General features: G+C 42.7%; 1 protein-coding gene across 5 annotated transcripts in view; it reads right to left on the bottom strand.

Moving 5' to 3' along the window:
* The window catches only part of pnpla6 (patatin-like phospholipase domain containing 6), a 202,565-nt gene that overhangs the window by 28,069 nt on the left and 150,453 nt on the right, over nucleotides 1-24,043 (bottom strand). For 3 of the 5 annotated variants that reach the window (XM_060855275.1, XM_060855278.1, XM_060855279.1), the window contains 4 exons: nucleotides 21,741-21,897; nucleotides 19,037-19,153; nucleotides 16,133-16,202; nucleotides 3,773-3,892 (listed from right to left, as the gene is read on the bottom strand). In XM_060855275.1, the coding sequence (XP_060711258.1) occupies nucleotides 3,773-3,892; nucleotides 16,133-16,202; nucleotides 19,037-19,153; nucleotides 21,741-21,897 (464 nt within the window). Of the gene's footprint in view, nucleotides 1-1,258; nucleotides 1,376-3,772; nucleotides 3,893-16,132; nucleotides 16,203-19,036; nucleotides 19,154-21,740; nucleotides 21,898-24,043 lie in introns of all 5 variants that reach the window. The other 2 variants (XM_060855277.1, XM_060855276.1) reach the window with 2 other exon arrangements.

The raw sequence follows: 24,043 nt of genomic DNA, 5'->3' as shown, positions 1-24,043 counted from the left end.
ACTGCCAGAACTTGTGTCTCCATGGGATTCGTCTCATCCTCTGGATTACAGTCCTGTGACATTACCGCTATGGTATCATCTCCCCTGAAATGTCACTAGAACGGAACAGACCAGAAAGGGGAGTGGGGGAGATGCTCTAAGAAAAGCTGTGGAAAGCTGGAAATGGGAGTAATGGGTTTGGGTCGAGAGCAGCATCTGAAGTTTACACACAAATGGACTGGGAAATCCCAAGTTACGTATGATATGGTAATTAAGGATAAAATCCTGATCACAAATATAATGAACAGGAGACAATAATTGTCATCATGCATGTTTCCCCCCCCCTCCCTTCTCCATCTCTGAATGTGCACCTCAGTGAGCTGACATGGGCAGATTACAGTTCACAACAAACACCAGACCCCAGTCTGTAATGAGACTTGTCGAGGTTACACCAACACAATCCATATTAATCACATTCCTTCCAGCTGATCACGTTAGCACTGAACATCAAAGGCATCAATTTTGCAGAACTTATTCTAATAATTGTTCGCTATCACCAACTCTTTAAATAAAGATGCCTCCGTTATTGCTGACCAGGTGATGGAGTGAGAGGATAAATGAGCCTGGTTGGCACGGTGGCTCAGTGGTTAGCACTACTGCCTCACAGCACTAGGGTCCCAGGTTCAATTCCAGCCTTGGGTGACTGTCTGTGTAGAGTTTGCACATTCTCTCCGTATCTGTTTGGGGGTGCTCCGGTTTCCTCCCACAGTCCAAAGATGTGCAGGTCAGGTGAATTGGCCATGCTAAATTGTCCGTAGCGTTAGTTGCATTAATCAGAGGGAAATGGGTCTGGGTGGGTTACTCTTCGGAGGATTGGTGTGGGCTTGTTGGGCTGAAGGGCCTGTTTCCACACTGTAGGGGAATCTAATCTAACCTAGTTTACCCTGAACCTGTTGCTGGAGTGAATGGGGTGGACTGTGCCATCCTATTTTGGCAAAAGGCTGATGTCTCCCATTGGATTGTGACTAAATGTCTCCTGCTGGCATCTGCACCTGGGTTTGAGCTGGGAAGGCTGCAAAGTGATTCCGATGTTTGACAGACTGAAATAAGGATGGTTCATCACCAACTGTGAGCAGGCACTTCTCTACGTGGGGGCTGCACCAATTCAAACAAAGAACTTTTTAAATTGAGGAATACAGAAGCCTTCATGTACTTTGCTTAGGAGAAGCTTATTTAGGTCTCACCTTTCCCCTCTGCTAACCTAATGTCACATACTTGCCTGGCAGGTTGTTGATGTATCCTCCGTCCATGAGCAAATGTCCGTCCTTGGGATCACAGAGTGGTGGCAGGTAGCCCGAGAGGGACATGCTAGCTCGCACGTACCGCCACAGCGAGCCTAACCACACGAGGAACAGATGCAGTCAGAGGCCTAGAAGAGCACAGGTGTGCGTGACCCGCCAGCCTTTCCCCACTTCCTCAGTGCATGCTCCTCTGGTGCAGAGGGAGTGGAGAAGGGGAGGTCACAGCATTCAACTCACAGGCCCAGGAAATCTGCACAGCATCACAAAAACTCGCAGCATTAACTCTGCTGCAAACCCAAATCCGGGGTAGCAGGCTGCTGGGGGAATCATTCTGAACAACTCGCCTGGTAATTGCTTCTTTTTGTTTTAGGATAACCAGCTGAACTGCCATAAATGAGCCACTCTCCTGATTAATAATGATCAGTTACAGTGGAATCCACTTGCCTGCAATTTCTACCAGTGTTTGCTGATCATCTCATCACCTTGTGCGCTCTGCTCAAAGACAAGTTCTTGGCTCTTAGTAATCTTTCCATCTTTCCTTATCTTCTGCCAATCAATCCTTCAACTTGCAAGCCATCCCAGTATTGATATTCTCTTCCTTCCTCTTCAAAATCTTTCCTCCAGAAAGTTGTAAACGGAAACAGAATTGTACACAAGATATTCTGTCCAGGCTCTACCATTTCCTCATGATGTTCAACAATTTTCTTTGTACGTGCACTGCCCACACCACTTCAACACATTATTTTTGTCAGTCCAGCAGATCACATTACAGAGTTATTTCAAGGTGGCCTTGCCTTTAAGCTTTACAAAGCAACATTCCAAATCAAGCTCTTTAAAAATTGCTTCATTAAACTTTGTGTTTAGCAACCATTGCCTCATAAAAAATGTAGTTCTGCACATTCAAACAGAACTTTCTTCATTTTTAAAAAAAAATTCCTCAGCTCTGCAACTTACCCCAGCCCTGCTACTTCCCCCAGCTCTTCAGTAATGAAGGTCCTCTCAATTCTGGCCTTGATCGTCTCTCCCAGTATTGCCAGTCATGCCTACAGCTCTGGAATTCCCTCCCTAATCTCTCCACACCTCTTCTCTCCTTCCGTGGCGCAGTGTTTGATATCTAATACTTTAGAACAAACATTGAACCACCTAACCAAAAAGAGAGTGAGATTGACAGCAGGGACAATGACACTTCATTCAATAGAAGTTGTATCAGAGAGAACAGGAAGCCTATGGTTCCCCTTTCATTGCCATCTCTGTGTCCATACCATTTGTGTGCTGTGGTACACTTACTCTGTTGAAGAACTACATAAATACAAGTTGTTACTTCAGAAAATGGAATGGTTGCAGCATAGGTGGTGGTGTTCGGCCCATCGTGTCTGTGCAGACCCTCTGAATGAGCATCTCCCTTACCATCATCCTCTTGACTTCTCCCTGTAACCCTGCATATGGTGTCTTTTCAAATAACCACATAATTCCCTTCTGAATGCCTCAGCTGAGCCTGCCTCCACCAAATGCTCAGGCAGTGCTGTCTTGACTCTAACCACTCGCTGCTTCAAAACATTTTCCTTCTTTTCATTTTATAATAACATTCAATCTATTTAAACCCTCAACCCCAACTTCAAACTTATTTCTCGGAGGTCACTGCCACTCAACATATGTAAAGAAAAATAGGCCACACCCCATCAAAAACACAAGAGATAATAAGGAGTAAACATTGACTGAGACAATCTATATGATCTGCCCGAAAACACTCTCATCAATTGAGCTTATTGCAGAGAATAGGGTTCCACAGTAAAAGGTGAATCACCCGGAGTTTGTTTTGTTTGTGCAATTTATGACAATTTAGGTGGTCAGCACTTTTTTTTTGTGAATGTATTAATTTCTGAGAGGATGTTTCTATTTGTCAATTCAGTAGGCAAAGTGAATTATGAAGCAGTAATATTAACCAAAATCAAATTGTGAACGAAAATATGTACAAGTCAAAGAGCTACCTGGGGAATGAAGGGACAACTCACTCATTCCATAAGGCATGATGAGAAGCCCTGTGTCAGCCTGCGCGACCCCTTGATGCTATGCAGATTTAGTGTTTGACAGCACAGCTGCAAAGAGAAAAGACAGCAGTAGTCCCCACACAAGACTTATCCACCTCCTGCCTATCCCTGGGCTGGAGGATAATAAACCTTCATAGAAAGACTTGCTTCAGAAGGAAACAAAGTAGCACATACTGCAGAATTGCTTAACATAGAATACACTTTCAGCCAATTACTGTTTAAATTATAATCAGTATTGAATTGTACATTTACCACTGTTGGTTTCTAGTGTTTAATCACTACTTTGCCCACAACTTTCAGGAGCTGTAATACAACCAGATAGTCAATGTCAACAGTGTTATGGAGATTTCAAACACGCCAAATGCTCAACAATTTCCTTCCGAGCCCCAAGTATCCAATGTCCCCAGTGGGCCAGTGTAGATAGGAAGTGATTGTAGTGCTGACCTGGGACATTGTTAACATAGCAGCCATCCACAAGCAAATGCCCGTCCTTGGGGTCACAGAGAGGAGGCAAATAAGGGACGTAAGATGCACTCGCTCTGACGTAACGCCAGATACTGCCTGCTGGATGAAGATGAAGAGTAAGAATACAGACAGCATGGGAGGGAAGAGGAATCATAAGGAACACAGGGGCAGGGAGGAAAAAGCATGATTGTGGCCATCAAGAACAAATGGGGAAAAAAGTCTCCTTGAAGGGTCAGAACAGCAACAAATGTCAAAGAAAGTTCCCTGTAAGCCTGCTGAACATTTCTGCCATCCTAGAAGATTATAGATTCAAGGAAGTGTCTAAAATGGCAAAAAAAAACTGCTTTAATTTCTGACAGACATATAGACAGTATATGAGCAAACAGCAACACACAATATCAAGTGGCTTGGCAGCAGGTAAAGTCAAATCAATTTAAACGGACCACACTATCAGAGGAAACAAAAGGGAGTTTAATCACAGAAGAAAGGGGACACAACAGAAATGAACCCAAGGAGAATTAAAGACTAATTCTGTTTCCCAACCCTCTTAGCCATTATGTTCAGGTGACTTTGTTCCATGAAGTGGCCACTGTTGTCTTTGAATCTTGTTAGAAAATTAAATTCTACTGTGAGGTAGTGACCATGACTAGGGCAGAACATGCACAATTCTTTTTTGCAAAACACAACACTTGCTCACTCTCATCCCTAGTATTGTCTCATAACTCTTGAAGGTTTCTTCTTGAAGCTCTGAACATTTTCTGGTTTTAAAATCTGTTTATAATCTTCTGTGGTTGTCTGCTAAGTCTCTTTTGCGTCCTCTTCACATCTTTCCCTAATAAGCTACCTAAAACAATTAACAGTAACCTAAATTCACACCTATAGGTTGGGCATTACCTCTCCTGGAGCTTCCTTTAATCAGATTGGCTGACTGGTCTTGCCACTTTTTAACATTCTGCTCTTTTAATTTTTTGTCACTTAGTGTTTAATTTTCTCCTCCTCCCTCTCAAAACACACGGCATATTTCTCCATGACAGATCCATCTAATATGCATCCTTCAAGCGGAATATGTCCTCCTGAGGTCCCACACAGCCCTGATCACAGATGCATCCCTGGGGTGGGCAGGATTATTTTTAGTGAGGAATGGTTGGACCTGTATCTGTGGAATTTAGAAGAAAGAGATGGTTGTTTTGTAATGCATGGTTTGGTAGGGTGGATGTTGTGAGGGTGGTTTCCTGTTTTAAAGGTGCTGATCACAATTTAAGGGGAACATCTTATTAATAAAAAGCAGATCAGAGTAATTCGTTCCTCGACTGCTTGTTAATCTGTAGAATTCTCTTCATTCAGACAGCACTGGAAACTGAACCCTTGAATATTTTTAAAGAAGGGAACAAAAAGTTACTGGGATGAATAGGAAAGAAGTTAAGCCAACATCAGATCAGCAATGATCTTTTAAAAAGCAAAACAGATTCAAAAGGCCAAAATATCTACTAAGATGATAAGAAACAGGAACAGAAATAGGTCATGCGGCCCCTAGAGCCTGCCCCACCATTCAATAGGTGATACATACTTTAACAGAAACTGTGCTGCTTTCATGGGAATCACTGCTTGTGTGAAGCGGTTACTGCTTAGAAAATGCCAGGCCGTTTGGATGAAGATCTTCCTGCCTGGGAGGAGCTTAGATTTTGAGCATTCTGTCAGACGTACACTGCAACAAGTTAAATTGGCAGGACAGAAAATATGCACCAAATGTCCCTGATGAGGCAACGTTCTGAAAAAAAACTGGAGAGGTTCATGTTGGGCACAAGGTACAATACCCAGGCGAAATCAGGAAGGCAATGATGTTCCTCACCTGAGAATGTATGTTGGCACGGCTGTGGGGATAGATGCATGTGATGTGGAGGTGGGGGAAATTAGGGCTGAGTTCGCAGCAGAGACACGTGGGAGAGGAAAAGGATAATATTACATTTTATGCAGTTGTTTAAAACCCCTCCAGCGCTTCCCTCCAAATTAAGTCCACAACAGAGGCCTTTACTTCAGCACATGTCACTACTCCTTCCCTCTTCTAACCTCCAGGACTACAAACCAGCCCAGTCCAAAACTGCCCATTGAAGTCTCCCCCAAAATTAAGCTCTGACTTGTGTTTGCTCGCTGCCCCAAATGTTTCACCTAGTTACCGGCTAAAGGTTCCACCCAACTACCAGTAGCCCCCAGCTCCCGACCACTTCCTTTAAATGCTTTTGGAAGATTCCGAGGTCACTTGTGCCCTGGCCTTTACAGTGGTTACGGTAACCTCATTGCTGTTTGTGGAAGCTTCAATGAACAAGCAAGCAGTTGTGTCTTCCCCATATTTTGAAAATGGACTATCCAACGTTTTGAGATGTCATGGAGTTATGAACAGCATCAAGCACAATTCCAGGTTTCAACATTAGCTCATTTTAAGGTGAAAATAATTGTGGAAAATGGTTTCAGTCTTTCTGCGACTGGGTTATTGAGGCAAATATAACAGATCAACTCAATTTCTAAACAGTGCCAAGTGTGATATTGAGGGGTATTGTGAATGCTTATAGACTGCTCTTATTAAATATTTCATGGGCTAGTTACACGGCTGATTATATCTGTTTTCCATTCAACAGTGTGTGGTTTGGGAACTCATTCACTTCCTGACTCATTCAGCTTTCGTGTCAATGCCTGGCCTGAGTTCAGCTGTTCTGCAGGCTTATGGGGAAAGGTTTTCTTTGGTTCTCCTAAAGAGTTATTTGAAATGTGCAACTGACTTAATGGAACAATTTTGGAAGATGTAGGATGTTAAAATGTCTATTGATAAAGCCACTGCGTGCACACAGTCAAACTGAAAGCTCCCAATCAGAATCTCACTGACAGTTCAAACAGTTGTGCACACATATCACACTCAGGTGGACTGACCTCAGCACTCCCCCACCGAATCCCATTTTACATAAGGGATGTTTAATAAATACACCAGCACTACTTATTAACCACATCATTTCAAAGATGAACAACTTAACTGTGTGGCTTAAACCTGACATGCAAGGCCGAGAGAGCAACTTTTCTCACACTGAACACAGTCACAAGTTGAATTTTTGGTTTCTATTGGACTCCACATTGAAATATCTATTAAAAGCTAGATCACCACAATTTTGACCTAAGCTTACATGTCTAACAGAGTACATGGATTGGTAACAATCTGCATCCTCACAACGTCAGGAGCAAAATGAATAAAATATGGGTCAGACCGACAATCCTGGTACAAATGGTTAGTTTTCACCTGCCATTTACAGGGATACCTGCCTTTCAATTCTCAACGACGATGCTAACCAACATTAAAACTAAAGTGAAAACTAGTGGAGCTGCCAGTGTCTCCAGGCCAAACACAGTTGGATAGTGCCTCTCGGTTGAAGAGATAGGACGAGCTGGGTGCAACTATACATGTGCTATTTCTGATATCTGTTCTAAACCACACAGATACGATGAGATGGTGTGTGTTATGGCATTTTGTTTAGATCTTCAAAACATTAGAGGAGATAGCAACTGCTCAGTAAAACTAACCTTTTTTGTATTGCTTTAGCCTGGTTCTTACCTATCAACTTCTGATCTAACCCACTGAATCTGCCTTTAGAGAATTCACATCTTCAACAGTCATTATTGCCGAATGAACGACTTCCAACTTTTGATTAGGTTTCAAGAAGTCCTTTGCATTGAAGAATTCCATTCGGCATTTTCACTTCAATGTTCAGTTAAAAGACAGGTATCTTTGGAAAACAAAGATACATCAGCTACAGAAGCAACCATATGGTTAGTTTGGTGCCAAATACTTCAAAGACGGTTGGTGATTGGTCTGACAATGGTAAAACAGCCTTAAAGGTGACTCGGGTACTGAGTGTTGACAATTCTACATGGTAGATTTCTGAGAACCAGAGACACCAACAAACCGAAAGTACTTTCACCACTCTGGTCATCCACTGATGGAAAGGTGACATCCAATGGCAAATGTTAGATGGGACAGCAACAAATTCAAGTGGAACCCTCCTGTTCCATGGGAGTAGGTGGGAAACGTAACATCATTCCCATGGTCAAAGAATACATGAAGCAGACTGCTTTCGAGTATAGCAGGTTAGCATCCACTATAGTTTTGGAAGACCAAGCTGGGCAACATAGCCTACTTTTGTTTTCACTACTTTGACCTGTTTCTCCCATGTCCCTTACACTGAGCCATTCCTTAACCAACTGTTGCCTGGGAGGGCCGAAGGAGCCATGACAATAGACTGAGAGTAGCAAATAATGACTTCAAAACCAGTCAATTGAGGGACTGATGGGTCCCTCTTCTCACTGCAGTTGTTTGTCTGAAGCCCTAGATGAGACCTCCAATCAATAAGTTGATCCAATGTGTGGGTCCCAATCTCTTCTCTAAGTTCTGCAGGAGTGCCTTCAGATTGCTGGGAGCTACTGGCAGTGAAAAAAACCACATCCATGAATTGGCCGAGTCAGTGGCAGGATCAGTAGACACAAACAATACAGGGATAAAATCTGCTACTGGTGCCATGTTGTGTTCTGAAGAGAAGTCATATTAGACTCAAAGTGCTGTTCCATAAATGCTGTTTCTCTCTCCATAAATTTTGCCAGACCTACTAAGTTTCTCCTGCATTTGGTTTTTATTTCAGCTTTCCAGCATCTGCAGTGTTTTGCTTTAGTTTTACATCGTATTTTTCAGATAATGAAGCAGTCTGACACATAGACAGAGTTGGCAAATTCAGCTGGACACTGTAAAAGTGGCAAACAACATTTACATCACTCAAGTAGAGTCTAACCAATACCCCTTGACACTTCATGGATCATCAGTAGCAAATCAGTCTCAATCAACATGCTGAGAGATCACCAATGTCGAGAAACATAACTGGGCCAGCCATAAATACTGTAGTTACAAGTGAAAATTAGAAGGTGGCTGACCCGTCAGTTCCAGAAAGCCTGCCAACCACTTACAAGCACAAGGCAAGTGGCATTCACCATCTGTCTCAATTATTATGGATATAACACAAGAGGCATGTGATACTAACCAAAACAAAGCAGCCCACTTGACTTCTACCCTGCCCACCATGTTAAACATTCACTTCCTTCATTATCAGAGCAATGTGATTGCAGTGTGAACCCTTTATAAAAAGAGGCACAACAGCAACTCAAATGTTTCTTCAACAGCACTTCCAAACCCACGATCTCTACCATACAGGCAGATAGTGCATGGGAACATCACTACCTCCAAACCAAATCACACATCCAACTTAATCTGGAAACACTTTGACATTCCTTCACCCTCACTGGATCTGAATACTGAAAATCGCTAACTAACAGTCCTGTGGGAGTCCCTATACGACTAAGCCGTTGGCAGGTCAAGAAAGCAGCTCTCTCTCATCCATCCAAAGGAATGTTACGGATGGGAAATAAATGCTGGCCTTGCCAGTGATGCTCCCATTCTGTGAGTGAATTTAAAAAAAGATTCCAGGTTCAAGGCACCAAATAAAATCCCCCCACATTCAGGTAGTTTCTAATACACTAAGTGTGTAGTGCCTGCAGGTCCCGCACTTCCTGGAGATATGGAAATAAGTCTTGGTTTCCAATAACTGACATATTGTTGCTGTGTCATGTTGTCACGGCTCCTGGTGCTGTTACAAGTGCATTGAGATAGCAGTTTAACATCCCAAAGCTTTCCACTTGGAGGAAGCTGATGGACTGGGAAGGTCAAGGAGATAGGTGCTGGGGCTTCAGAAGAACCTGTTGCCTTCTTGAAGAAAGATCACTGGACCCAAAACATTAACTCTGCTTTCTCCCCACAGATGCTGCAAGACCTGCAGAATTTTTCCAGCAATTTCTGTTTCTGATTTCCAATATCTGCAATTCTTTTGGTTTTCTGTTACCTGCTTGGATCAGGATGACCATCTCAACTCTCATATATCCACATAATTACTGTCCTGGAAAGTTTCTAGGCACTGAATTTAGGTACTGGAGCTCATACTGTTTACCTGATATTCAAAAAGCTGTTTATATGATGCCATAACATAATGTCCTTCTGAACGAGTAGCTTCCTTAATCGATTAATAATGCATCCTTACTGAGAGTTCAGCCGTTTGAGGTCAAGCTGGTCAGTTGGGTTGGCAACGTTTCTATCGCCAGGTTATTAGTAATACTGGCATAACATGGCAAGTGCTACAACAGCTCCACAGAGAGGGTTATTGAGGTGCCATCTTGATTACTGATCTGGATCAAGCTGTTTCAAGCCCACAGCTTGCAGGCAATATGAAACTGTGTTACGGATCTGGTCCGGAGAATAGGTTAGAAGCAGATCCAGATGACAAAATACAGGGGGCAAGGACTAACGGCAAGCTCCATGTGATGCCATTAATAAGAGATTTAAGTGCAAGTGTAACCTGTTGTGAAGTATACTCAGGAGATGGCGAGGATCGCAGATGCTGGAGAAGTCAGAGCTGATAAAGTGTGGTGCTGGAAAAAGCACAGAAGGTCAGGCAGCATCTGAGGAGCAAGAGAATCAATGTTTCGGGCTTAATGCTTCATCAGGTCATGGTTTACGAACCAGGGCAGTGAGATGATGGTGAGAGTAAATGATGTGTTCAGATATGTTGTTAGCATGACCAAATGCAAAACAAACTGCATCACTGTCCTTGTACAGGACATGTGCACAGGCATCACATTTCAGTTCCCTCTCTTGGTCAGTGATACACAGAGGGGGGAGGAGGAAGAGAATCACAGGAGGATCACAAAATTGATAACAAATTCACCACCATGGGTTTGGAGTGTTGGAGTCTTTTCTTTCTAAAAGACCATCAAAAGTGATGGATTTCCAAAGAACAGAAAGGATTAAGTTCATTCCATGTAGGGTAAGGAGCAATGGGGTAGGGAGTTATCAGTTGGTGAAGGCTCAACCATATAGAGTCTGCTTTATTTGACAGGTATTCTTTGTTTTATGGAAAGTGTTTCTGACATTGTCATAACTCCTTACACCTACATGTTGTACACACTTTGGTGGTAACTGTAGGCTGAGGCGTTCCAAAGTATTGTGTGTAATTATGGACTCCACATTCCAGGAGGGAACCTGATAGCACTGGAGAAGATGCAGCTGAGATTTACCAGGATTTGCCTGGGGTGGCGAACTCAGTTACAAAGAGAAATTGGAGAGTCTGGAGTTGTTTGCCTTAGAGCAGAGGAGATTGTGAGGGGACATGATTGAAATGTATCAAATCAGGAGGAACATGGAGAGGGTAAACAGGAAGAAACTTTTTCCCTTGGTGGAGGGATGAGGGGCATAGATTTAAGGCAATGGGTGGGGGCCTTGTAGAAGATGCAAGGAAATGGTTTCACTCAGAGGGTGATGCAAATCTGGACCTTCCTGCCTGTAAGAGTGACAGAGGCAAAACCATCCATCACACTGAAGTAGCATTTGGATGTACATTTGTGACATCAGCGTTAGAAGGCTTTGGGCCAAGTGCTGGAAAATGGCATTAGAATATCAAGATGGTTGCTTTTGACTGGTGTGGGCCAAAAATCCTTCTTCTGTGCAGTCAACCTCTATGAAGGAGTACTAATGACAACTGAAAGAATTGCCTTTGATGTTATCAACTGAACAAAGTTGACAAAATAAACAATTCTATGATCCTAGAAATACGAAAAGCCCTGATAGCATTTCTCTCATTCTGAGGAAACACAGAACAATTGCTGGTTTTGTTTCATTCATGGGCATCACTGGGTGGGCCAGCACTTAGGCTGCAATAAGATGCAGGTGATCGCCTTGCTGAACTACTGCAGGCCAGAGATCCAGGAACCTCAATGCAAAATACCTCAATTGTAGAATGGGGAAATACCACAGCAATTTGTGCTTAGCAGGACCCCACAAACAATGAGTGAAATAACCAGATCGGGTGATTTGGTGGGTGTTAGTTGAAGGATAAATACTCAAGAATTAGGAGAATGTGATTCCAGTTGAGGGTACAGATGGGTCCTCTACTTAACATCTCATCCAAAACACAGCACTACTGACAGTGTAGCTCTGCACTGAGGGAGTGTAAGCTGGAAGTGGAAGCATGTGAAAAATATCTTTCACCAGAAACAAAGCTACTGTGGAGCACTTATTAGAAAGTGCAAAAGCAGCAAATAATTTCTACCTGGTGAATTTCTCCCAGTTCAGTTGCATGCAACCTCCTGTGTTGATTGATAGTTTCCAACAGGAACATCACAGTCCAATCTACAAATTTCATTGTTTTCTTCGGTTCAGGCTGGTACTTAGTGGCTTATGCTGGTGATCTACAGATTTTGAGGGTGTACATAAACACATTGCTATGAGGACAGAGTAATTGCATTTCCAAAGTTGTATGCTGAATCTAGTCTGCATCCTTCTGTTCTCTCTGTCACAGCAATGATGATGATGGCCCGTCTCACTCTGTATCTCATGCAGAATACCCAAGAGTATCGCCTTCTTTAGCTCTGCAATTTATAATCCATGTTCCCTCTGACCAATCAGTCCATAAATGTCCTAGTTCTGTCCAATGGGATTTCCACTGCAGGCTCATACCTCTGCATGGCAGCATGATACCTGTTGTACTTCCTAACCCTGAGCGATGGTACCACGGACCTGGGATCTCAGGCACTCTACATTCCATCCCATTACCTAGAGTTTAAAACAAGTTCTCAGTTCACAGCTTGGCTGCTTCAGGGGACTTTGTGCAATTCAGTAATTGGTCATGCATGGAAGTTGCTACAACACTGTGTTCTACTTGGCCAGTAATATCAATGTAAGTATGGCCTTTAGTAATATTAACTTAATGATGCTGCACGTCCATGTACAAACTAATACTGTTACTAAGTTAAGCTCGCAATTAAGCTGGAGGCAGCTGTTTTACTAAATAGCTATGGCCTGTTTGAGATATAAAAATGAGAGTAACACTATAGCTCAGTCTGACACCACAAAGCAAGGATGAGCTTCTTACTTTGCTGAGCTCAAGAGAAGCAGTGGCCTTGGAAACCAAAGGTCAGCTACTGTTCCTTATCCAGGAGCAAACCTACTAACTGTAAACTTTTGGGGAAAAAAAATCCAAGAGGTACTGCAAGAATTCATTCAGCCCATACACTAATTGCTACTAACGCTGTCACATTATAGGCTGCAGTGGGATTTTCTACATTGCTATTTGCTGTCTTTAAAACAGTAAGGCAGCAATTTTCATGCAAGTCCATAAGTACAAGGTAACTTCCACTTCACATTAAATGCAGATGTGGAGTCCGCAGGCAATTGCCTCCCACTGGGAAGGTACAGCTGCACAGAGCATAGCTTCCAGCCGGAGAAAGCGTGCAGGCTCATAAAGTGCTCCAGGTTACTTCTCACATCCACAGGATAATGAAGGAAGATTGGGAATTTTTAATCCTCTCTGATCGACAAGCACGCGCAAGGTGCTCTATGCATGTGCTTTCTTGAGACTGAAGCAAGCTAACCAGAATTCTCAGCACCTGGAATCTGAATTACAGAGACTGGTGGGAGACCATTAACTGCCTTGCAATATATCCAGTCAATATGCAAATTCTGAATGGTGAAATATTCTAGGGAGGGATGTAGGGAAGGAGGGAAGGAAAGGGGGAGGGCAGTACATGTTTTTTTAAAACAGAAAGTGAATTAAAATCTTACTGTGACTGTTCACTCTTCTTGCATATTACTTACCACTGCAATTTTACACAGCCTGTAAATGGCAGATTAAACTAAACATTTGATACAATGCAAGGAACATGGACACTCAAAGGGGTTAAACATAGCCTTTAATTAATGAGAAGGAATGGAGAGAAGACACAATTCTGTGTGAAAAAGTTACCCTTAGATTAATTTTGGATTAACAGAAGCAGTTATGAATTGGGTGTGGATGTTGACAATATTACCAAGCAATGCCACCACAATGAGAGATGGGAAACAAAAGCTTTGGGAGGCAGGGCAAGATGGGAAAGGACACAAACGAGCGTTACACACCACGGTACAACCTCCACTCTCAAGGGCAGGACAAGGAGTTGTGGATAGCAATGTCCCAGTACAGCTCAGCTTAGTATCAGTGACAGAATCAGATCGGAGTTTTAACAATCAGAGGTCAGCAAAGGTCCCTTCCACCACAAAGCCCAGGAGTAGACCTTGAGAAAATCACTCCAAATTCAAGAAAGATTTTAACCAGGTAGGTGTCTTATTTGAAGAGAACAGAATGGATTCTCCATGTTGTTAAGGCTCCATCTGCTTCAGTTCAATCAATGGAAGTTCATGATAAAACCACTCCACATCATCAGTAAAGGGGAACACTCAGCAATATCCCTTTAACTTCAGAATCTCAATTATAAAGGTACTCTTCAGATAATAATGCAATTTTCAGTCACCTGTCACCCTTTCTCCTCAATACTGAAGATTCTTTTTAAAATTGGAGCCATTCTTTCCAAATTAAATCGACAATTTTGTACAGATGATGGCACATTTTAGCTGGACTCTCCTGCCTCTTTGGTTTAGTTTAACAATATGCTTGCATGATACATCGACAGAAACTGGTCAGGCTGTTTGGGATCTGGGACTGTAAATCTCCAAGAGCAGTAACTGAAAATGACAGGAACAGGGCGAGGGGGGTAGAGAATGGAGACAGAGACAAGATCTTTGCCACAAAACAGAGTGAAAAGGAGCCAAGCAACCTCTAAATGCCGTCAGCAGTAACGTGCTTAACACGCGGCCCTCTAATGCTCTCAGATCTGGAGATGACCTGCAGTGAAGAGGCTACAAAATCCAATTAAAAAGGGCACAGCCAGTATTCCAGAACAACCAATCTACTGCCACACTGCAGCTGATACGTGGCCAGAAGTCTTGTTAATACCAAGCGACTGGAGTCAGTTCCCACACAAACCGCACGGGTATTTGCGATGCAAAGCAGGCATGCTTCAGACTAGGCACAGCCATTTAGAGCAATTGGCTTCTTTCATCAGTCCATTGTCACAAGATGCAACTGGCCCTTAAACAATGACAGGGGGTTTGACTCATTTGCAGACTCATTAGAGATGATGGATTTATTTTTCTTGGTAAAGCAAATATTGGGATGACAGATGAAAATAAAAAGGGAATAAATCTTGAGTGTTCCGCTTTAAAGATAATTTAAGGATCATGCAAGCCTGAACAAACTAGTGATCCTGGTAATGCTGGCATTGTTGTTCCTATAACTGCTCACTCTCCAACCAGGTGTCCAATGAATGACACAGAGCAGAGAAACAATTCGGAAATATTCCTGTAACACGGACAAAAGTATACTATTGGGATTTTCCACACTTATTGTTCAAATACCCACAAAACCACCCACCAGTGCTGACCATATATTTTACATTATTCCTGCATCCCAGTGCCTGCCTGCCCTTCTCTAGGTGATCAAATTCTAGTCCGGCTGACTAATCAACTATAATAACGCTGACAAATCTTCAACCATTCAAATTTGAACTAAACTTCAGGGTTTAATTTGTATCTAATTCAGCACACACTTGGAAGCTGCTCGAAATATCCTAAGATACCAGCATTAGCAGCATCATTTGCACAGAGTTTTGACAGTTACAGGATTACATTTCTGTAAGGAACGTTTAGTAACTTAAATGGTTAAAGGGTCAAAAGGTACAGCATTTCAAAAAGGTCGCACATCCAAAGCAAATACTGACTTGCAATGAAAACCCTGTGCTGACTATTGTGCCTCTGCCAATCCATCATACCTGACTGGCTTGAAACTGGATGCATGACATTGAATATAAATTAGTGACTGAATTAATTGGTTTGTGATTGCACATTTGAGGAAAGTTATAGCAGGAAACTGCACTAAAAGCTGCACAATCAATCCCAATTCTTACAGGCTCCAGGTTCAATATTTTAAATTACAATATTTGGCCAATGCTGTTTTTCTTTGTTTAAACTTTTTCACAGGGTGACCCTTGCAGCCTTTATGAATCCCAGGAAGACTCATTGAACTGTGTAGTATTCAGATTGGAAAATTGAAGGTGGACTTTCAGGTCTTAAAAAAAAAGTCACAGAATAACTGCACAATAGGATTTCATCCGGTGTGCTGTTAAAATTGCTCTTCAATCCACTAAAGGGTAAAGGACTCCAAACTGTTTGACGAGTAAGCATCAATTTATGGGAGGAGGAGAAAAGTTATTTCCTCCTGGACGAAAGCAAAAAGGGACGAATATTTTGCTGGCAGAAGGCAAGATACTCAGACAGGGTATAAATCCGTTACACATAGAACAAGCCACAGACCCACAGCAAACAGACAGTCTTACCATCTTTGTGCACTCGCATTGCAGATGCAGTGATATCAGTTGTTACATTGAAATATGGAATCCAGAGGTCCTGAAGTCAGGGTGGGGAAGAGAAGAGTTATGACCTGTGAACAGCTGTGGTTATAGCACTTTCCTGTAACACATTTTAAGTCCCAGCTGTTGGCAATACTGGACAAGTAGGTAGATAGGATAGTGAAAGTGACATTTGGTACACTTTCCTTTGTTGGTCAGAGTATTGAGTACAGGAGTCGGGAGGTCATGTTGCGGCTGTACAGGACATCGGTTAGGGCACTGTTGGAATATTGCATGCAATTCTGGTCTCCTTTCTATTGGGAAGATGTTGTGAAACTTGAATGGGTTCAGAAAAGGTTTACAAGGATGTTGCCAGGGTTGGAGGATCTGAGCTATAGGGAGAGGCTGAACAGGCTGGGGCTGTTTTCCCTGGAGCGTCGGAGGCTGAGGTTTACAAAATTATGAGGGGCATGGATAGGATAAATAGACAAAGTCTTTTCCCTGGGGTCGGGGAGTCCAGAACTAGAGGGCATAGGTTTAGGGTGAGAGGGGAAAGATATAAAAGAGACCTAAGGGGCAACGTTTTCACACAGAGGGTGGTATGTGTATGGAATGAGCTGCCAGAGGATGTGATGAAGGCTGGTACAATTGCAACATTTAAGAGGCATTTGGATGGGTATATGATTAGGAAGGGTTTGGAGGGATATGGGTCGGGTGCTGGCAGGTGGGACTAGATTGGGTTGGGATATCTGGTCGGCATGGACGGGTTGGACCGAAGAGTCTGTTTCCACGCTACACATCTCTATGACTTTAAGTCATATTTCAGACTAAATCCTGGCTTGACAAAGCTTATGTTTCATTGCTGAAGTTTGGTTACTGTGGCAATAATTTACTGAATATATTTACATCAGGCTTCCTGGTTACAAAGGAATATGTTCATTACACTGAATAAAAAACAAACAAAGCTGTTTACATATATAAAACAAAATTTATGTAAAGTCTCATCATAAACAGCTAAAAACTTCAACATGTCTTCCGAACAATCCTTTAAACACTCAATTCCAGTTGTATCACTTCTACCTTCACAATTTCTTAAGACAAATGACAAAGTTAATAAAAGTGTTTCCTTTCACAAGACAGGATTCTCTGTGTGTTCCAGACAATTTAACTCACTGGCTTCTTTTAGACTTCAATTACTTTGAAGCTGTGAAAACTTATTCCCAGCCTTGATGCCTTGGAGGGCACTAACAACTAAACCTTTCTGCTGCAAACAAGCTTTACTTCCCAGCTCAGCCTGTTTCACTGCTGGTGCTAAAAGCTCAACTGTGTAAACATTTGAGCAATCCTCTCTCCAGATGGTTGGAGAGTTAGTTAGCTGAAGTCACGTACTTTCACAGAAAGATTGTCTGACCTAACTTTTATGTTATTCGTTCATGGGTTGCAGGCATTGCTGGTTGATCAAGCACTTATTGACTGTCCCTGTTCGCCCTTGAGGAGCTGACAGTGAGCTGACTCCTTCACTGCTGTTAGACCAACAAGGTGATTAGAGAGGGGCTTCCAGAATATTGTTACAGCTACAGTGAAGGAACAGTGATATATTTCCAGGTCAGCATGGTGAGTGGCTGGGAGGGGAAATTGCAGGTGGTGCTGCCTTTGCCCTTCTAGAAGTTAGTGGTTGTGGGTTTGGAAGGTGCAGTCAAAAGATCGTTGATTATTTCTGCAGTGCATCTTGTAGATGGTGCATACTGATACTACTGAGCGTTAGTGGTGGAGCGAGTTGATATCTGTGGGACATGATCATGGTTGTCTGCCCTCAATAAGTAAGTAGTTCCTGATCCTTAAACCAAACAACTCAGCTTCACAGAATTAAAAAATCAAACCTTTAGCTTTCTTCCACATTAAAATCCAAGTTCTGTATTATGAATATGCCATAAATATTTATCACAAAATACTGTATACTGGAGATCCTTGTCCAGCTCAGTGTTCCTAATCTACACATTAACGATGGGAGGTGAGAGTTAGTGTCCACACAATGGAATGGTGGAACGTAGATTGTGAAAGCAACATGAGAGAAGATAGGAGAATGTGTTACTTTTGTGCAGCAGGTTATGATGATCTGCAGTGCACTGCCTGAGAGGACGGTGGAAACAGATTTAACAGCAACTTCCAAAAAGCAAACTGAATAAATGTTTGCTTGCTGGTGAAAAATTTCTGAACTATCAAAAAAGTGCAGGGAAGGGGAATGATTGGATAGTTTGGTCAAACCATTGGCTCAAGCATATTGGGCCAAATGGCCTCCTCCTTGCTGTTTAATTTGATGGTTCCTGATACATAGGGACTTGATGTGAAACAGATTAGATGAGAAGGCTAAGTGACAAACGTGCTAATTCCAGCTGCAAACTATTACCAGTACAAATGGCTACCATTACAAAGACACAACTTGGCTCAAATGTCTAATATCATGGATGCTGCTCTGCTAATGAACTTGTACAACCCATTAATGTGAAGCCAACAGCACAGTAGTCTTCTCATGAGAACTGGAAGCAGGAATAGGCCCTACACACCTGCTGTACCATTTCATAAGATCAGACTAGCTCAGACTGTGGTCTCAAACTGACTCTCGTCTCCGTCTACAAATCAATTGTCAATCTAATTCACTCTTCAAAATGACTCTGCCTCCGACAACTCTTTCAGCAAGAGAATTCTTCAGACTAAACATTTCTGTTTTATATAGGATCGACCTATTTTTAAACCATGTCCCTTAGTCCCTAATAGGCATTCAATATCACGAAATATTTGGAGTGGTTTCCAAGGGTGAAGGTGCCGTGCAGTGGGATGATGAATCAGTTCTGTCAAGGTTTGTGTGACAGCTGGTTTTCTTTTAAAGCTTACCTCAATTTGTTTGTCCTCAAACACATCAGCAATGCTTGTGTTAAAGGCAGAACCCGACAGCATAGAGGTGATGGGGTAGGTCAGGTCTAAGACGGTTTTGAAGACAGAGTTCATTGCCTATGGAAGACAAGAAGATGTGAATATTCTTAGTTGTATCTATGACCCCCTTCGCTAAACATGCAAGTGCTTTCCTCATTGAGTATTGACCAGTAGGTATGTATCCAGGGTACTCAAAAACTACAACAAATATTCATTTGTTCGGGCTGATGGGTTATTTGTGCTAAACCTGATGATGGGTATTAAAGAGTACAGCATAGAAACAGATCCTTTGGTCCAAATTGTCCACGCTGACCAGATATCCTAACCTCATCTAGTCCCATTTGACTAGCATTTGGCTCATATCCCTCTAAACCCTTCCTGTTTCTATACCCATCCAAATGCCTTTTAAATGCTGTAATTGTACCAGCCTCCAGCACTTCCTCTGGCAGCTCATTCCATACACACCATCCTCCGCGTGCAAAAGCTGCCCTTTAGGTCCCTTTTATCTTTCCCCACTCAGCTTAAACATATGCTGCCTTGTTTTGGACTCCCCCATCCTGGGGAAAAGACCGTGTCTATTTACACTATCCATGCCCCTCATGATTTATAAACCTCTGTAAGGTCACTCCTCATCCTCCGACGCTCCAGGAGAAACAGCCCCGGCCTGTTCAGCCTCTCCCTGTAGCTCAAGCACTCCAACCTGGCAACATCCTTGTCAATCTTTTCTGAATTCTTTCAAGTTTAACACATCTTTCCCACAGAAGAAAACCAGAATTGAATGCAGAATTTTAAAGTGGCCTAACCAATGCCCTGTACAGCCTCAACGTGACGTCCCATCCCCCATCAGTTGAAGCCAAGGGCAGAGCACCCTTGCCTGTGACATGGGCTTGAGGTTCTACTGCAGAAACTGAATCCAGAATCTGTGTGAGCAGCTCTAGTACAAAACCCGCGTTGGCAGGAATACTGACTCTCAGATCAGAGATTAAATCAAAACCCTGTCGACCGTCTCGGGTGGACATGAAGGACCCTACAAGAGCAGAGAGCTTCCCTGAGTTTTCTGGCCAATGGTTATGCAACCAAAAATGAGAAAAGAGTTTTTGGTCATGGTCGTGCTATTTATGCAGGTGATAATTTTGCACAAACGCTTTTCTTACATTAATACTGACTGCATTTTAAGAAGTATTTTGCAGACTGTAAAGCATGTTCTAAGATCACAACAGAGCAATGGAAGTACAAATCTGTCTTTTGTTAACTATATGCTTTACCTTTGACTGCTCAGAATGGATAGCCACCAAGGACAACACATTAGGTCATTTCAACTATAAATGGGCGCCTTTTCCTTTAATATTCTACAACAGGGTATTTCTGTGGCACTGTGGGGCACAGACCCTTCTTGAAGCAAGAAGCTTCAAGTTCAAGTCCCACTCTGGCACCTGACAATCATGGAAGGTGGTGGATTAATTCGGTTAAACAAGTGGAATATCAGTTTGCAAATCCTCCCAACACACCACGGGGAGGTGGTAAGACTGGCAGAGTTTCCTGGTCAGACATATGATGGGGAGACATTGGTGTCTCTACTACCACTATGTAAGGCTCCAGATTAGAACGTGCATGTGAAAGTGCCACAACAACTCAAACTCTCGGTGTGAGGGACAGTGCGCTGAATGGCCAGTGCGCTGCAGACCAGTGCCAACAGCATAGGGTTTGATTTTTGTTCTGGATCTGGAAGATTCAGGACCTGCCTCCTTGCCCTGCCTGTTGTGACTGTTAGTCCACCATGACTTTGAGCAGAGAATTGGTGGCTCAGTGGTGAGCACTGCTGCCTCACAGCGCCAGGGACCCATGTTTGATTCCTGCCTCGGGCTACTGTCTGTGTGGAGTTTGCACATTCTCCCTGTGTCTGTGTGGGTTTCCTCCGGGTGCTCCAGTTTCCTCCCACAGTCCAAAGATGTGCAGGTCAGGTGAATTGGCCATGCTAAATTGCCTGTAGTGTTCAGGGATGTGTAGGTTAGATGCATTAGTCAGGGGTAAATGTAGAGTAATAGGGGAGGGGAATGGGTGTTGGTGGCTTATTCTTCGGAGGATCAGTGTGGACTTGTTGGGTCAAATGGCCTGTTTCCACACTGTAGGGGTTCTATGATTCTATGAGAACTGATGAGGATGATCTGACAGCGAGAAAGCTAAACTATGGCCCATGGTGATGAGTTTTGAACTCTGTCTTTTTTAAAAAATTCATGTTAAGCTGAAACAATTCTGTTTAAAAATAACCAGATTCCCCTGTTATTTGGAAATGCAAATAAACGGTGACTAGAAAATCTGAAGCTCTCTTTGTTGGAATGTGTGATCTCATAGACATATAACATTCTTCAGAAGTGAGGAGGACTATTCCCAGTGGCTGAGAGGTCAGGAACAAGGGAGAGTAAATGAAAAATATTTCAGGCAGAGTAGGAGAAACTTCATTATTTAAAATCAGAGGCTGTAGCATACACAATTGGAGGTGATGTTTGAAACAGAGACATTCATGTTTCAGAACAGGTCAAATGGACGACCAAGTGAAAATGGATGTTGGAGCTCAGGAGTATCCGGAGATTGTGCCAGGTGCTCTCATGCTTCTGGATCAGTTTTGTGGAAGATAAAGAAATGAAGAAGCTAGAAAAAGACTTACATTTGCCCACTCTCTTGCTCTCTGCTTCGTCCTCACTGCACTCCGCTCCTCAGCGTATAATGCCCCAATAAACGACCCAATAGAGGTTCCACCAACAATATCGACCGGGATTCCAATCTCCTCCATGGCCTTCATTACACCGACATGGGAACATCCCCTGAGAGGGTCAACAACAGGAAGAGGGCAGGAGTGAAAAGAGGGAAGGGCGGGGTGATAATGAAGATGGGTTAGATGTCGGAACGGAGGAGAGAAGGTGAGGTGAAAGAGGAAGGGTAAGAGAAAGCAGGGGAGTGCAGGTTTGGATGGAGAAAGCACTGTTACAATCACCACTCATGCTTCTAAAATACAACCTCTCACACACAAGAATTTAGAAACATTGCTGCAGTCTGGCTGATTGTTTTTGGGAGCCCAGCTTCATCCTGTCCCCTGCTGCACATCTGCACAAACAGCACTCGATGTGAGATGCAACAAGAGGTATTGACATCAGGTAGCAACAAAAAGCCAAGTTTGATTCTGTCTTCACCTGTACAGTCCTGCAGTGACCCCGAGATCACTTTCAGCAAAAGACCGTTATGATTTTCCTCTGGTTGGAAGAAGAGTTCTGCTTTTCCAGTGTCCCATACAAGACCGTGAGCAGCGCTGACGGGAATTTGGAACCTGACTGACTCCGGACCCATTATTAGTGGTACAGGACAGAATGGTCAGCATCTCTGAACTCCTAATGCTATAATTAAAATTCTAGCTACAAAGTTCAGAGGGTGTGGGAGTTCCTTGTCTGTCGATGCTACAATTGAGCTTTAGATGATTAAGATGTTTCAGGATTGTATTTTCTGGTTTAAAAGATTGCCAAATTTTGGGACTGTATCTTCGAATGCAGCGAAGACAATAACGATAAGATGGCCTGTGCAGGAATCTGTCTGACAGTGAGCCTGGTTAGTTTAATTATTAGAGATCAGAGGAAGATTCACATTGCTTTATTGAGGGGCCAGGTGCAAGATTTTTGGGTTTGGGGACAATGACGGTACGATATACATTAAATAACAAAAATAAATGACAGTACTGTTGAGCCATCTTGTGATTGTGATAGTGTCCCTTCCCCAGAAAGCCCAGGTCCTATTCTTATTGGCTCCAGAGGTATGTCATAACATTCCTAAACACGTTAATTAGAATATATCTAGGATAAAATGAAAATAAAACATAAGAGAGTATGATTTGACCGCATCATGAGTGGACCACAAGTCTCCCAAAGTTCTGGAAAACTATAATATAAATCAATTCCTGATGAAGGGCTTTTGCCCGAAATGTCGATTCCGCTGCACTTTGGATGCTGCCTGAACTGCTAACCCAGCACCACTGATCCAGAATCTGGTTTCCAGTATCTGCTGTCATTGTTTTTGCCTCAATTATTAAACAGTTGTGTAAACTATCCCTTTACTTCTATGATGAAAGGAAGTTAGGATGTAGAATAACTAATTAATTTTACTTTTAAGATAAAAATAGCATGCATTTCCATAGCCAAGATGAGGAGAACAGAGGAAACCATTTTGACACTAGGTTATGAGCTTACATTTAACCCAGTAATATAGGAAACATAGGAACAGGAATAGGCTATCCAGCCCCCGAGCGTGTTCTGCCACTCAGTTAGATCATCGCTGATCTATGGCCAGGCTCCATACACCTCCATTTGATTCTTATCCCTAAATACTTTAACAATAAATCTCAGATTTAAAGATAACAACCGATCCAGCATCTATGGCCATTTGTGGAGGAGAATTCCAAATCTCGTCCACCATTTGTATACAGAAATGCTTCCCAACATCTCTCCTGAATGATGCTGCCCACATTCTAAGACTATGCTCCTAATTCTAGAGTTTCCAACTAGCGAAAATAGTTTATCTTTATTTATCCTATCTTTTCCTGTTAATATAGGGTGATGGAGGTTCAAATTATCCATATCGACCAAGTTTCCCAAACTAAACTAGCCCATTTGGCCCATATCCCTATAAATATTTCCTAATCATCTACTTGTCCAAATGTCCTCTAAGTGTTGCAACTACCACCTCCTCTGGCAGTTCATTCCATCCATGAACCACTCTCCGTATATGCCCTTCATGATTTTGCAAACCTCAGCCTTTTAAACTTCAGTGAAAAAAATTCCGAGCTTATTCAGCATCTCCTTATAACTTAAACCCTCCAATCTCACGAAATCCGATGGCAACTTGAACTGTACCCAGTCTTGAAACGTCGATCAGATCATCCCTTAACCTTCTAAATCCTAGACAAGAAAAAGGTCTCATTTATAT

The sequence above is a fragment of the Hemiscyllium ocellatum genome, chromosome 45 (genome assembly GCF_020745735.1).
Source record: "Hemiscyllium ocellatum isolate sHemOce1 chromosome 45, sHemOce1.pat.X.cur, whole genome shotgun sequence".
Lineage (NCBI taxonomy): Eukaryota > Metazoa > Chordata > Chondrichthyes > Orectolobiformes > Hemiscylliidae > Hemiscyllium > Hemiscyllium ocellatum.
Note: the sequence above shows the minus strand (reverse complement) of the source record. Positions and strands in the feature narration are given on the sequence as shown.